Source organism: Pan paniscus, chromosome 17 (genome assembly GCF_029289425.2).
Source record: "Pan paniscus chromosome 17, NHGRI_mPanPan1-v2.0_pri, whole genome shotgun sequence".
NCBI lineage: Eukaryota > Metazoa > Chordata > Mammalia > Primates > Hominidae > Pan > Pan paniscus.
Genome location: NC_073266.2, coordinates 71,037,229 through 71,053,582, shown reverse-complemented (window position 1 = coordinate 71,053,582; position 16,354 = coordinate 71,037,229). Strand labels below are relative to the sequence as shown.

General features: G+C 36.7%; 1 protein-coding gene and 1 long non-coding RNA gene across 6 annotated transcripts in view; one reads left to right on the top strand and one right to left on the bottom strand.

Annotated features, from left to right (window-relative positions):
* The window catches only part of DCC (DCC netrin 1 receptor), a 1,195,251-nt gene that overhangs the window by 6,298 nt on the left and 1,172,599 nt on the right, over positions 1–16,354 (bottom strand). For all 5 annotated transcript variants that reach the window (XM_034943737.3, XM_003827228.5, XM_034943736.3 and 2 more), the window contains one exon: positions 2,798–2,940. In XM_034943737.3, coding sequence (XP_034799628.2) covers positions 2,798–2,940 — 143 coding nt within the window. The remainder of the gene's footprint in view (positions 1–2,797; positions 2,941–16,354) is intronic.
* The window catches only part of LOC117976803 (uncharacterized), a 346,072-nt gene that overhangs the window by 297,252 nt on the left and 32,466 nt on the right, over positions 1–16,354 (top strand). The gene's annotated exons all lie outside the window — the stretch shown is intronic.

Genomic DNA, 16,354 nt, shown 5'->3' with positions numbered 1-16,354 from the left:
CTTCTTATTTGTGAAATGAGAATAACAAGTTTGTCTTTTGAGGAGTTAGGAGGATTCAACAAGTCAGGGCTGCCCAGTGGTAAGTGTTCAATAAATGTTAGTTTTCTTTTTTTCCTTTCTTGAACATATTAGTTGACTTATACAGATGTTCTACTTATTATTCTTGGCTAGCGCATTCCATTGATTAAATGATTGAACCAATGAGGCCTGAGCCATGATTTCTAGCTCTGCATAGGCCAAGACACATTCCTTACCACTATGATCAGAGATGTATATCTAATCTTGCCAAATAAGTACCCTTGATCTCAAGAGAGCATTGATAGAAATTGCATGGGTGGGAGGTAGGCACAAAGCTACTCCAGCCACTGAAAAAACAGCTCAAAATGTATGGTATTAATGTATGAGCTTCCTATAGAAATCTCAGCATGTCAGTGAATGATTTGGGCATACACTACCCAATCTTCAGGGCTTAATAGAGGACTGAAAAGTTTCCAATTTGGCTAAAAGCCTGTTTATATACATACAATATATGTGTGTGTGTGTGTGTGAGAGAGAGAGAGAGAGAGAGAGAGAGAGAAGTTGAAGTGAGGGGATTACTAGGCAACTCATTTCCAAAATGTTGTTTTCATTGTCTGGTTGTCGTTCTCAAACTGTCTAGATTTCATTGTATAATACGGCAACCACTAGCCACATGTAACTATTATATTCTTAAAATGTGCCTAGTCTCACCTGAAATGTGTTTTACATGAAAAAGTACGTACCAGTTTTGGAACAGTACAAAAAAAGTAAAATACATTATTGACAATTTTAAATATTTATTGCATGTTGAGATGATAATATTTTGGAAATATTGGGTTAGATAAAAGGTATTAACTTCACCTATTTATTTTTACATCTTTTAATGTAGCTTCTAGTCAATTTAAAATTACACATTATGTTTTCATAGGCAAATGCTGGTCTACACTATTTGTCCTGTTTATTTCCTTTAATATGTGTTTCTTACTGCTTTTAATATTAATAAAATTTAATATTTTAATTTGGCTGCCATTCTTTAGAGTCAACCTTTAATGTAAAAATAGGCCTACCTGACATGATTCTTTATGAGATGAGATACTTCATGTAAACTTAGAAGTTTGATTTTATTTGAGATGTGGCCACAAACCTTGATCCTAAACAGATATTGACATAAACAGCTATATTCTAACGCACAAAAGTGCATTAGAGTCTTATAAATTTGAATCTTTGAAAAGTATGTTAAGTAGATAACACTCATCTGCCAAAACATTTACAGACACACTCACATACTCAGCTTCCCTGATCTCTATGTCGTTAAAATATTTTATTGTTTGTAGTATTGAAAAAAAATTAAGTCAAGAAAAATGTATTGTTCTTCATTCAAATGAAATGATTCTTTGTTTTTAACAACAACCAGATATCAAAAGAAAGTATAATTTTTATAAAAGACCTGGTAGTTGCATTGCTTACAGAGGACTGATTAAATGTGACCTACTTATTCCTTGATATTGTTATAAATTTTTTTTCAATACATTATTTGCAAATTTTGCAGAAGACTTCATTTATGCATGAAGAAAACAAGATAGTTGGAAGGGTGGCAGATTATTCTCATTTCATAATTTATGCTTAAAAAAGATCCAAATGTAATAGCAAAATAGAATTTTAATCTGCTCTTTTCATCTTTTTTCTCTTCTAGTGCCCTGATTTTTCAAGATATCTGATATGTTAATTCCTTAGGCTTCTTTTAAATGTTTTCTCTTGAATTATATTCAGAAACAACTAAAGTGTACTATAAATAGCTGCCTTTAGGCAATGTCTTTTTGAATCTCCTTTACAGTGCATTTTCGGGATAAATGTTTTTTTTTCTTAAAATTCTGATTTTTTCCCCTTCTCCATTGATGTTCCTTCTGAGTTTTCTAACTGGAACCCTTTTTAGCTTATTTCCTTAGTAAAACTTTTTCTGTCTTTAAATAAACTTTCCCTTCTTATTTTCTAATTATGTCATTTCCTTTTTGTATTACTTAAACTCCTTCAATTTTTTATTTTATATTTTCTCCTTCACAAATCTATATTTCTGGTATTTTATGATTTCAGAAGTAACATATATAATAACTTCAAAAGGCCCTCATAATATAGCTTTTTGTCACTATATTTTTTTAATTTTAGAGAATAACTGTATAAGTTGGTGTAGTAATGTGCACCTATAGTCTTAGCTACTTGGGAAATTGAGGCAGGAGAACTGCTTGAGCTAAGAAGTTCAGGGCTGTAGTGCACTATGATTGTGCCTGTGAATAGCCACTACACTCCAGCCTGGGCAACACAGCAAGACCCTGTCTCTTAAAATAAAAAAAAGGAAGAAGAAGAGTTATATAGTCTTATTTATTTCCAAGAATGCCAAGGTATTTCTTCCTATTGAAAAGAAACACACACACACACACACACACACACACACACACACACGTATCCATGTGTATATCATGTGTATATGTATATATTATGTACATATACGGGTGTAAAACCACACGTTCTGTAGCTATCTGGTCATATTTCTAAGACTGTCCTTAAGAATCAACTTTTTTACATAACTAAGTCTCTGACATAATTTTTTTTTCATAGCTTTTATTTCCTCTTCATATTTAAGTGCAGGAAAACAGAAGAACAAACAACAATAAGAACAACAATGGCCTGGGGTGAATGGACAGTACTCATTGGTTTAGATGCTATTACACAGCGCCAGTCAGTCTGTCCCTTGATGAAGCATGAATTTTAAAGATGCCCTTACATTGGCTGAATCCTCTGTTGGTTTGTGGCTCTCCTCAGACACTTCAGGGGCTGTTGGCACAGACACAGGAAGCAAAGGGGATCTTGCTTTTCCAGCCAACCCAAGGGAGGCTGTTTTCACATGGGTCTTAGGAAGAGTGGGCCCTGAAATAGAAAACACAGTGATGAAAGTAATGTAGAAAACATTCTGCAGAACACTTTCTCAAGTATATACACCATATCCAGGAGATTGGCATTGATTTTAGGTTATTGCTCATTCTGTAGTGTAAAGATGAATTCTGACACAATGAGTGGGCTCGTTTTATTTCTACTAAATGGAAGACAAATTCTGATTAGGCTTCTCCAGATGCAGCTCCACTAGCCATACGTAATTGCAAGTAGATTCCAAATCATGCTGTGGAAAGTTGCCTGGGAGCTCTGGACTGTTCATCACACCCTATAAAGTGTCAGGCAAGCTTATTTGGTGCCAGTCTCGGCTTAGGGCCAGAAAGCCCTGTGCTAAACCACCTAAATAAGCCCTAAGTTGCATAGCAGAACCAAGGAAGATTTGCAGAGTTAGAAGAGATGGTTGCTCTGGTCTACAAATGAGCATAAGACGTTAGAATAAAATAAAATCCATCATGGCTAATTTGATAGACTATCATTTTTAATTCTATTTTGGAACAAAAAAGATGTAATTCTGGTTTTTTTTTTGTATGGCTTTTGTCAATAAAAGACATTCTGCTGCTCATGAAAATCATAAGAGGCACTGCTGAGTATCAAATAGATGATATTTCTGTCTCCTATACATAAGGGCTGCCTTTTTGGAGGAAACTGAAATTTGCCTTATAAATTCTGCTTAGCTTGTAGCACTAATACAACCTTGACCTTATAGCTGAAAATAAAACTTTCATAAAGGCTTATTGAATCAGCTAGTACACCTCACATAACTAAGGGGTTATGTCATTCTTAGCATTGTAACCAAGAGTTCAGCAGAAAAGGTATTAGAGAAAGCCATGAAAAGACAGTGGCCTCAGTTCTCTTCTATCACGAGAGATGACATTTTAGTCCTAATGGTTCTAATGGGGTCCTATATTTTGCCAAGAAAAAGTTGGACTACACTTTGGAAAATAAAATTCTAGCTAATAAAGCTCAGAGGTTACTCTATAATCAGATAAATAGGAGTCATCTGAAGGAAACAATGAAAATAATAAATAAATCTAATAAACCAGCAATCTGCTAGGTGCTGGTCACTAGAAATGGTAAATCCTGACATAAGCATCTTTTCCCATCCCATGACCTAACATGAAATTTCTTCATATTTATACCTTTTCACTCTTGAACTTTAGGGATCAAAAGTCTGCAATTTGAGTGATTTATCATAAAAGGGTGATATTCTGTTCGTGGTACCTCTGATGAGAAGCGAAATGAAACATGAATCGTTTTCTTCAGAGTGGAAATAATATTTACTGAGTGCCTACAAAAGTCTAGATCTATGCCAAGCATTTTAGTTTCATTTTGGACAAAATAACATGGTGAGGGAAAATTTGGGATTCACAGTAAGTCCAGTCTGCATTCAGATCTGTGCAATTTCTTGTCAACTGAACCTGTCTTGGCCTGTTTTTCATCTGCAAAGTAGGAATGATACTAGTAATTTGTTAGGATTAAATGAGATTATGTATTTAAAGTGGCTGATACTTAGTAACTTGTTCAAAGAGGGCTAACTATTCATGCTGTGAAAAGTTGCCTGGGAGTTGGTGCCAATAATAGTTATCCAATGAGGGCTATTTTTAATATTAATCATCTTATTATAATATTATATATTACTATTTTTCAAAACAATCCTGCTAAGTATTCTTATTCTCAGTTCACACATGGGGGTGCCAAAATAAAGACAAAATAAGTAACTTGCCTAAGTTCGCACATTTAGGAATGGGCAGGCAGTGTAAGAGTTTTGCACCAACATCTGTCTAACTCCATGGAGCAAATGAAGGATGATCACTAGCTTGTTGACCTAGCCCATCCAATTTACATGGGTTTTTTGAGGAAGCAATATAAATGAACATGAAATCTAGTTCAAGGACTATAAATCTGGGGATAAAAGCTCATTTTTTATCATTGTTTCTCATAACTGACTTGGAATTTAAAGGGAAAAGTAAGACTTTAATCAACTCCAGCATTTACTTAAAATACTGTATTCCAATATTTTTAAAATATATACAAATATAAAACTTGCTATAAGCATCATACCTTATAGTTCTTATCCTATGCTATAAAACAAAAACACATTTAAAGTTAAACAGAAAGGCCCTGTGAAAATAGTACAATTTGGATTATAATAATTAATTTAATATGATAAATGAGATTGTTGGGCTAAAACAAAATTGCCATATGAACTTGATACTGTTGCTATATTGCAATCATTTTGGGTTTGTCATTCATGCCCAGTTTTCATTATGAACATTTTCCTTCTTTTTTTTTTTCATTTATTCAACAACTTGTTTTCTTTATTTTTAATCAACAAGGAAAAACAGTATATATTTATGGTGTAAAACATAATGTTTTGATACATGTATATACATTATAGAATGGCTAAATCAAGCTATTTAACATATGTATTACTTCACATACTTATGTTTTGTGTTGAGAACACTTTCAATCAATCCTTAGCAATTTTTAAGTATACAATATATAGTTATTAACTCTAATCGCCACAATATACAATGGATCTCTTGAACTTATTCCTCCTAACTGAAATTTTGTACCATTTGACCAACATCTCCTCAATCCTCTCACCTCACAGCCTCTGATAATCACAATTTTACTATTTCTTTTTTTATTAATATAAATTTAATACTTTTCTCCTGCCTCCCCCTTCTTTTTTTCTTATACTTTAAGTTCTGGAGTACATGTGCAGAATGTACAGGTTTGTTACATAGGTATACATGTGCCATGGTGGTTTGCTGCACCCATCAACCTGTCATCTACATTAGTTGTCCTAATGCTATCCCTCCCCCAGCCCCCTGCCCCCCGACAGGCCCAGTGTGTGATGTTCTCCTCCCTGTGTCCATGTGTTCTCATTGTTCAACTCCCACTTATGTGTGAGAACATGCGGTGTTTGGTTTTCTGTTCTTGTGTTAGTTTGCTGAGAATGATGGTTTCCAGCTTCATCCATGTCCCTGCAAAGGACATGAACTCATCCTTTTTTATGGCTGCATTGTATTCCATGGTATATATGTGCCACATTTTCTTTATCCAGTCTGTCATTGATGGGCATTTGGGTTGGTTCCAAGTCTTTGCTATTGTGAATAGTGCTACAGTAAACATACGTGTGCTTGTGTCTTTATAGTAGAATGATTTATAATCCTTTGAATCCAGTAATAGGATTGCTGGGTCAAATGGCATTTCTAATTCTAGATCCTTGAAGAATCACCATACTGTCTTCCACAATGGCTGAACTAATTTACACTCCCACCAACAGTGTAAAAGTGTTCCTATTTCTCCACATCCTCTCCAGCATCTGTTGTTTCCTGACTTTTTAATGATTGCCATTCTAAGTGGTGTGAGATGGTATCTCATGGTGATTTTGATTCGCATTTCTCTAATGACCAGTGATGATGAGCCTTTTTTCATGTTTGTTGGCTGCATAAATGTCTTCTTTTGAGAAGTGCCTGTTCATATCTTTTGCCCACTTTTTGAAGGGGTTGTGTATTTTCTTCATGTAAATTTGTTTAAGTTCTTTGTAGATTTTGGATATTAGCCCTTTGTCAGATGGATAGACTGCAAAAAATTTCTCCCATTCTGTAGGTTGCCTGTTCACTCTGATGATAGTTTCTTTTGCTATGAAGAAGCCCTTTAGTTTAATTTGATCCCATTTGTCAATTTTGGCTTTCATTGCCATTGCTTTTGGTGATTTAATCATGAAGTCTTTGCCCATGCCTATGTCCTGAATGGTATTGCCTAGGTTTTCTTCCAGGGTTTGTATGGTTTTAGGTCTTACATTTAAGTCTTTAATCCATCTTGAGTTAATTTTTGTATAAGGTGTAAGGAGGGGTCAGGTTTCAGTTTTCTGCATATGGCTAGCCAGTTTTCCCAACACCGTTTATTAAATAGGGAATCCTTTCCCCAGTGCTTTTTGTCAGGTTTGTCAAAGATCAGATGGTTGTAGGTGTGTGGTGATGTTTCTGAGACCTCTGTTCTGTTCCACTGGTTTATATCTCTGTTTTGGTACCAGTACCATGCTGATTTGGTTACTGTAGCCTTGTAGTATAGTTTGCAGTCAGGTAGCATGATGCTTTCAGCTTTGTTCTTTTTGCTTAGGACTGTCTTGGCTATAGGGGCCCTTTTTTGGTTCCACATGAAATTCAAAGTAGTTTTTTCTAATTCTGTGAAGATTTTCTAACTCAACAATAGCCAAGACCTCATTCATACAGGGACTGTAATGTCAGGTGGTCTTCACTGGATGTGAATGGTTTACCTCTACTCACACACCATTTTTTTTTTCAAACTTCTGACTATAACCACGGTGTTCCTGGTGCCATCTTAATTGTAAACCCAAATAGGAAGGCAGCCACTAAAAACCTTGGCAGGTACAGATAACCCAGCATGTGAAATTCATGTTGATATTTTAGGTTATTATTTAAGTGAAGGCATAAAGTTTAAAAAGGAATTCACAAAGTTTAAAAGCTTTAAAAAGAGGCATAAACCTTGAGAAGGTATCTACCAACCACGTATTTTGAATTGTGTTGCCTGAATTTTGTTTGTATGCCCTTCAAGAATGCTTGCAATGTTCTGATTAAACCTGAATTTATAATAGTTTTATTGTCACAAAAGCTGTTCCTCTTAGCACCTTCCAGAAGCTAGCTCTTATCCCTTCCTATGTTTAACACAGCAGCTGCATTTTAAAAATGAACATCTGTCTCTATATATTTTTTCACACATCTTTTACTTATTTTTGACCTAGACTCCCTTGATCATAAAACCTATTTATTTTATTTTAAATTTTTCATTTTAAAAGCATGTTTAAGAAACTCAGCTACTTCTGAAAATTTACAATTTAATATGTAACCAAACACATGCAATGCATGTTTAACACATTCTGAAAATCAATTCACTCTAACATAGGTATCTACAATAAAAAGTGAAAGGTATAGGCATAGCTTACTATGTAGGAAATTCAAGTAGGGCCAGTGCCTGTTCTGAGAAACGTAAAAGTAAAGATTCTTTTAGAATATACCAGACTGCTGTATATAATTCCATAACATGTACTTCATCACAATTTTTTTGTCAGTTTTACACGCAGAGAAATGAATTCCTAGGCATAGCCTATGGTTATCACGATGGAAATACATTCTTATGGTGTATTTTCTTCCCAGAATTCCAAACACTTAGGTGTATTGCACTATGTGTATCATACTGCATCAACCACACTCCTATTATTACAATAGGGCATGGACATGCCTAAAGAGTACCATCCCTCAAACTCATTAGAAAGTTCATTATAATAATTGATTTTCTCTAGTGCCCAGGCAACAGTTATACATTCAAAATGTAGTGAGTGTTGAACAAATGTACAAGACATGGTGAGCCTCACAAAAGGAATCGAAGACATTGTCTCGGCTCAAAGACCTCACAGAGTGTTTAAACCTCAGATGACTGCCTTTTCTCAAGTAATATTCATAGAATCACAGAAATTTAGAATGCCGGAACCACGAGGGCTCTTGGAGCTCATCGAATGACCTTCCTTTTATTTTGTTGAAGAGAATACTGAGGTCCCTGGAGAGGAAGGTAGAATTAATTTCAATAAAACTCTAGTAGAGGCAAAGAATTTAAACAGCCTCCCAGAGTTCATTGTCAGCAGGATTTGACTGGGACACTCTATGGACTTAAATATTTTTCTTTCCTTTCCTTGAAAGGGCAATTAAAGGAAAGAGTATGAGGGAAATTTCCCAGGAGAGATTTATTAACAACTAATTAGGCAACTGTGGTCTCAAAATTGCCCTTTAGTTAAGGAAATTAATGTTTCAAAACCAAGATTTCCATGAAAACATCCTTTGTCGGAAGGCAGACACCATGTTCCTGGTTGGGCATAACTCCATCCCTACATGATGTTTGTATTTTTTTGTGTGTAGATTCAGTGTTCAATATTTCAAGCTTATGCACTGGTGAAATCTGGGTCCCTACAAGCTCACCAAGCAGTGCTTTTTCCTTAAGTGCTTGTAGCTCACCAAGCATAAATGGCTTCTTTCTTGATTTTCTGGTCTGCATCTCTGTTCTTTCATGGGGCTATGAGACATGCCTTTAATCTTTTGCCTTGTGCCTGAGACCTGATCAGTCACCTTCCCATGTGTCTAAATTCTCAATCCATCTTCTACACCATTTAAACCAAATGAACATTTTTATGTAAAATAATCAGTCTGCTGGTATGGACTATGTTCAAATGAGAAGGCAATGTAGTCGTCAGGCATGTGGATTAGTGAGTGAGGCCTGGAGCATGGTCCAATCCAAACAGGATACTGGACACCATATTGCGGCCTCTCATCTGCTGATGGACTGACTGCTACTGTCGGGTGACTATTTGTCCTAACCCCGATCTGTTCCTCCACATGAAGCTTTCCTAGATTTCAAAGACTTTGACATTGAAATGGGGCATTGCCACACTTCCTGGGAGACTAACTGGCTTTTTTCTACACTGCTTTCAGAAGCCAGGTTTAAAGCCCACTTTGTTTATGCATCCCTGGCCTCACCCATTCTTGGTGACTCCTTCTTGATAATGGACTGCCTTGAGGCATGAGAGCCTTTGGTGTCCCTGGCAGTGTTTTGACTCACTAGAAGAGAGCCACCATCCTACCCAAGAACTAATGGAAATTATGGCAATTAGGAAAAAACACAAAAACAAACTGAAAACATATTACTTTGAGATATCAGAGTGCTGTTCTTTACTGTTAAGAAATGATAGAATTTTTGATGACTTTTTCTATGTTGGTAGATCTAGATTGTAGCTACAGGGAAAGCTTCATATTTATTTATTCACTTTGGAGAACAACACTTAACATTGACAATTGGCCTAAACATGAACGCTTTTCATAAAACTTCTATGAGCTCTATCAGAAACATATGTCAAAGGAAAAATGAAAATGAAAAGAATCTCTTCCACGGCTCCTAGCTGTGAATATAATCTCAATTTTGGAGTCAGCGTCCTCTGGGATCTCTCCCAAATATGAAAAGTGATTTTCAAAATGTGGTTAAGAAAAAAAAAAAAAAAACACTTCATTTTGGGAGAGGGAGGTGCTCCATGCTGGGTGGGAGCTAGTGAGAAGAAGATCAGTACTGGGGCTCTGAGAAGTTGGAAAAATCACCTTTCATTTTGCAAATAGGCCTTGAAAGATGAAAGGTTTCCCACTCTGAAGTCTAAGCTGATCTATATTATTATTTTCAATGATGGTAAACTGTGTGTGATCTATACAACAAATTCCAAGTATTTAATGAGTGCTCAAATAAATATTCCAGATACTGAGGAAGCATTTTAGCCTAGGACCTAGTTTTGTGACCTTGGCTCAATAGTCTAATTTCTTTGGATTTTGGGGTCTGTATGTCTATAAATGTAAGAAATTTAATTTTTAAGTTATTAGCTATGAAAATTACACAAGGATAATATAGCTATTCTACCTGTACTTTACATTTGGATTTCTTGCCTCTCCTTAAGACTTAGGAAGAATTACTTGATCCATTGAATCTGAAGGAATCTCCAGCCAGTTAAAGCTTAACTCAAATTGCAATAATTTAGTTTTAAACTAGTGCTTTGTAAAAAATAAATGTTCTGTCATTTTTTTCTTAAAATTATTAGTGAAAAGCTATACCAACAATTAAGGTTTTACTGCTTTTGTATTTCAAACAGATACTCTAACTAAAAATAAGTGGTATTACGTTTCTGAGGTTAAATGATCCATGGCTAATTGACAAATTTAAATTTACGAATGTTCAGTCTGAAGCCACTGCAGAATTTCCCCTATCCAGGGTGCATGTTGGAGAAGTTTCAGGCGACCCTTTGGTGGAACACTGGCTGTTGATGTGCTAAGTAAATGTTCTTACACTGATATACAACTAATTAATTGAGCATCGCTTTGGTTTTAGTGTTATCTCCTCAGCAGGACCCACTAAGAGGAAAAAATAAAAATGGGCTGGAGTTCTGAGATGGGCTAGCAGTGTGCCTCAGGTGCAGAAGAGCAGCCTCAGCAGGAATTTACTGTTTTAAGCTTCATTTTCACAGTACAGTTATTAAACATTTCATTTACTCATTAGGTACATAATATAGGACTGCCAGGTGCAGACTCCTGCTAGCATCTCTCTGCAGAAGGTTTTCCCATGTAAAATAATTTTTTGGGGTGAGAAACATTAGGCTGCAGCCGGAATGCTCTGAAAAGGCTCACCGGGGTCAGATCAGAGGCCAATGCATAGCATGGTTTGGATTTCACTATTAACTCACATCTTCCCCACTTTTTCCTATTTCCTACTTCATTTTCCATTCCTTTACCCTTAAGAACAAAGTTAAAAAGGGTGGCTTTGAAGAAGCCTGGGTTCTTATCTCTGCTTTGTCTCTGATCCATTCTGTGATGCCAGACAAAATGAAATGGACTCTCTCAGTCTAGTTTCCCTGTGAACCAGAATATTATTCTTACATATACTTATTATTAAGTAACTAGCCTGTGCTCGGGTTATCTGGGGGCGGATATAGAAGTGTCACATAATCATTTACACTTCTGATAGGCAAGGAGCTTTTGGGGGCATGGGAGAAATAAAAGATATGTATGGGAAACTTTGTGTAATACTCTACCTTTTTATCTTCAACAAATATTGAACAAAAAGAGAGTAGCCGCATTTACTCAGACACAATAGCCTCAGGCATCCCTCATAAGTGATCGAATTTCAAACTATAAATTTTGCAACAATCTTAAGGCATTTTAGTCTACCATGTGAATTGTACTTTAAGGGTGATAAACATCTCTAAATGCCACTTCTGGGGAGAGAAACATTGTGTTCTTCTCCCAACCTTCTTATTTCTCCTCAAAAATAAGGGAAACAGCCTATTTGCCCACTGGGGACGTGCTGATGAGGTGCCCTGCTCCCCTCTCTGCTCCTTTCTCCTCCTCCCATTGTAAGAAAGGGCTACTCTGAGTCACAAGTAACGTGGCTTTCATTGGGCCACCTGTCTGTGAAAAATGAGACGAGAGGGTTAAGGTACTAATGGTCACTACTCAAGTTTTTAAACCTGCTTGGGCTTGACATTGGGCATTGACATTGAAGACCCTCTATCCTTTTATTATTATTATTATACTTTAAGTTTTAGGGTACATGTGCACATTGTGCAGGTTAGTTACATATGTATACATGTGCCATGCTGGTGTGCTGCACCCACTAACTCGTCATCTAGCATTAGGTATATCTCCCAATGCTATTCCTCCCGCCTCCCCCCACCCCACAACAGTCCCCAGAGTGTGATGTTCCCCTTCCTGTGTCCATGGGTTCTCATTGTTCAATTCCCACCTGTGAGTGAGAATATGCGGTGTTTGGTTTTTTGTTCTTGCGATAGTTTACTGAGAATGATGATTTCCAATTTCATCCAAGTTCCTACAAAGGACATGAACTCATCATTTTTTATGGCTGCATAGTATTCCATGGTGTATATGTGCCACATTTTCTTAATCCAGTCTATCATTGTTGGACATTTGGGTTGGTTCCAAGTCTTTGCTATTGTGAATAATGCCGCAATAAACATACGTGTGCATGTGTCTTTATAGCAGCATGATTTATAGTCCTTTGGGTATATACCCAGTAATGGGATGGCTGGGTCAAATGGTATTTCTAGTTCTAGATCCCTGAGGAATCACCACACTGACTTCCACAATGGTTGAACTTGTTTACAGTCCCACCAATAGTGTAAAAGTGTTCCTATTTCTCCACATCCTCTCCAGCACCTGTTGTTTCCTGACTTTTTAATGATTGCCATTCTAACTGGTGTGAGATGGTATCTCATTGTGGTTTTGATTTGCATTTCTCTGATGGCCAGTGATGATGAGCATTTTTTCATGTGTTTTTTGGCTGCATAAATGTCTTCTTTTGAGAAGTGTCTGTTCATGTCCTTCGCCCACTTTTTGATGGGGTTGTTTGTTTTTTTCTTGTAAATTTGTTTGAGTTCATTGTAGATTCTGGATATTAGCCCTTTGTCAGATGAGTAGGTTGCAAAAATTTTCTCCCATTTTGTAGGTTGCATGTTCACTCTGATGGTAGTTTCTTTTGCTGTGCAGAAGCTCTTTAGTTTAATTAGATCCCATTTGTCAATTTTGTCTTTTGTTGCCATTGCTTTTGGTGTTTTAGACATGAAGTCCTTGCCCATGCCTATGTCCTGAATGGTAATGCCTAGGTTTTCTTCTAGGGTTTTTATGGTTTTAGGTCTAACGTTTAAGTCTTTAATCCATCTTGAATTGATTTTTGTATAAGGTGTAAGGAAGGGATCCAGTTTCAGCTTTCTACATATGGCTAGCCAGTTTTCCCAGCACCATTTATTAAATATGGAATCCTTCCCCCATTGCTTGTTTTTCTCAGGTTTGTCAAAGATCAGATAGTTGTAGATATGCGGCGTTATTTCTGAGGGCTCTGTTCTGTTCCATTGATCTATATCTCTGTTTTGGTACCAGTACCATGCTGTTTTGGTTACTGTAGCCTTGTAGTATAGTTTGAAGTCAGGTAGTGTGGTGCCTCCAGCTTTGTTCTTTTGGCTTAGGATTGACTTGGCAATGCGGGCTCTTTTTTGGTTCCATATGAACTTTAAAGTAGTTTTTTCCAATTCTGTGAAGAAAGGCATTGGTAGCTTGGTGGGGATGGCATTGAATCTGTAAATTACCTTGGGCAGTATGGCCATTTTCATGATATTGATTCTTCCTACCCATGAGCATGGCATGTTCTTCCATTTGTTTTTATCCTCTTTTATTTCCTTGAGCAGTGGTTTGTAGTTCTCCTTGAAGAGGTCCTTCACATCCCTTGTAAGTTGGATTCCTAGGTATTTTATTCTCTTTGAAACAATTGTGAATGGGAGTTCACTCATGATTTGGCTCTCTGTTTGTCTGTTGTTGGTGTGTAAGAATGCTTGTGATTTTTGTACATTGATTTTGTAACCTGAGACTTTGCTGAAGTTGCTTATCAGCTTAAGGAGATTTTGGGCTGAGACAATGGGGTTTTCTAGATATACAATCATGTTGTCTACAAACAGGGACAATTTGACTTCCTCTTTTCCTAATTGAATACCCTTTATTTCCTTCTCCTGCCCAATTGCCCTGGCCAGAACTTCCAACACTATGTTGAATAGGAGTGGTGAGAGAGGGCATCCCTGTCTTGTGCCAGTTTTCAAAGGGAATGCTTCCAGTTTTTGCCCATTCAGTATGATATTGGCTGTGGGTTTGTCATAGATAGCTCTTATTATTTGGAAATACGTCCCATCAATACCTAATTTATTGAGAGTTTTTAGCATGAAGGGTTGTTGAATTTTGTCAAAGGCTTTTTCTGCATCTATTGAGATAATCAGGTGGTTTTTGTCATTGGCTCTGTTTATATGCTGGATTACATTTATTGATTAGCGTATATTGAACCAGCCTTGCATCCCAGGGATGCAGCCCACTTGATCATGGTGGATAAGCTTTTTGATGTGCTGCTGGATTCGTGTTGCCAGTATTTTACTGAGGATTTTTGCGTCAGTGTTCATCAAGGATATTGGTCCAAAATTCTCTTTTTTTGTTGTGTCTCTGCCTGGCTTTGGTATCAGAATGATGCTGGCCTCATAAAATGAGTTAGGGAGGATTCCCTCTTTTTCTATTGATTGGAATAGTTTCAGAAGGAATGGTACCAGTTCCTCCTTGTACCTCTGGTAGAATTTGGCTGTGAATCCATCTGGTCCTGGACTCTTTTTGGTTGGTAAGCTATTGATTATTGCCACAATTTCAGATCCTGTTATTGGTCTATTCAGAGATTCAATTTCTTCCTGGTTTAGTCTTGGGAGAGTGTATGTGTCGAGGAATTTATCCATTTCTTCTAGATTTTCTAGTTTATTTGCTCAGAGGTGTTTGTAGTATTCTCTGATGGTAGTTTGTATTTCTGTGGGATTGGTGGTGATATCCCCCTTATCATTTTTTATTGTGTCTATTTGATTCTTCTCTCTTTTTTTCTTTATTAGTCATGCTAGCAGTCTATCAATTTTGTTGATCCTTTCAAAAAACCAGCTCCTGGATTCATTAATTTTTTGAAGGGTTTTTTGTGTCTCTATTTCCTTCAGTTCTGCTCTGATTTTAGTTATTTCTTGCCTTCTGCTAGCTTTTGAATGTGTTTGCTCTTGCTTTTCTAGTTCTTTTAATGGTGATGTTAGGGTGTCAATTTTGGATCTTTCCTGCTCTCTTGTGGGCATTTAGTGCTACAAATTTCCCTCTACACACTGCTCTGAATGTGTCCCAGAGATTCTGGTATGTTGTGTCTTTGTTCTCATTGGTTTCAAAGAACATCTTTATTTCTGCCTTCATTTCATTATGTACTCAATAGTCATTCAGGAGCAGGTTGTTCAGTTTCCATGTAGTTGTGCGGTTTTGAGTGAGTTTCTTAATCCTGAGTTCTAGTTTGATTGCACTGTGGTCTGAGAGATAGTTTGTTATAATTTCTGTTCTTTTACATTTGCTGAGGAGAGCTTTACTTCCAAGTGTGTGGTCAATTTTGGAATAGGTGTGGTGTGGTGCTGAAAAAAATGTATATTCTGTTGATTTGGGGTGGAGAGTTCTATAGATGTCTATTAGGTCCACTTGGTGCAGAGCTGAGTTCAATTCCTGGGTATCCTTGTTGACTTTCTGTCTCGTTGATCTGTCTAATGTTGACAGTGGGGTGTTAAAGTCTCCCATTATTAATGTGTGGGAGTCTAAGTCTCTTTGTAGGTCACTCAGGACTTGCTTTATGAATCTGGGTGCTCCTGTATTGGGTGCATATATATTTAGGATAGTTAGCTTTTCTTGTTGAATTGATCCCTTTACCATTATGTAATGGCCTTGTCTCTTTTGATCTTTGTTGGTTTAAAGTCTGTTTTATCAGAGACTAGGATTGCAACCCCTGCCTTTTTTTGTTTTCCATTTGCTTGGTAGATCTTCCTCCATCCTTTTATTTTGAGCCTATGTGTGTCTCTGCACTTGAGATGGGTTTCCTGAATACAGCACACTGATGGTTCTTGACTCTTTAACCAATCTGCCAGTCTGTGTCTTTTAATTGGAGCATTTAGTCCATTCACATTTACAGTTAATATTGTTATGTGTGAATTTGATCCTGTCATTATGATGTTAGCTGGTGATTTTGCTTGTTAGTTGATGCAGTTCCTTCCTAGTCTTGATGATCTTTACATTTTGGCATAATTTTGCAGCAGCTGGTACCGGTTGTTCCTTTCCATGTTTAGTGCTTCCTTCAGGAGCTCTTTTAGGGCAGGCCTGGTGGTGACAAAAATCTCTCAGCATTTGCTTATCTGTAAAGTATTTTATTTCTCCTTCACTTATGAAACTTA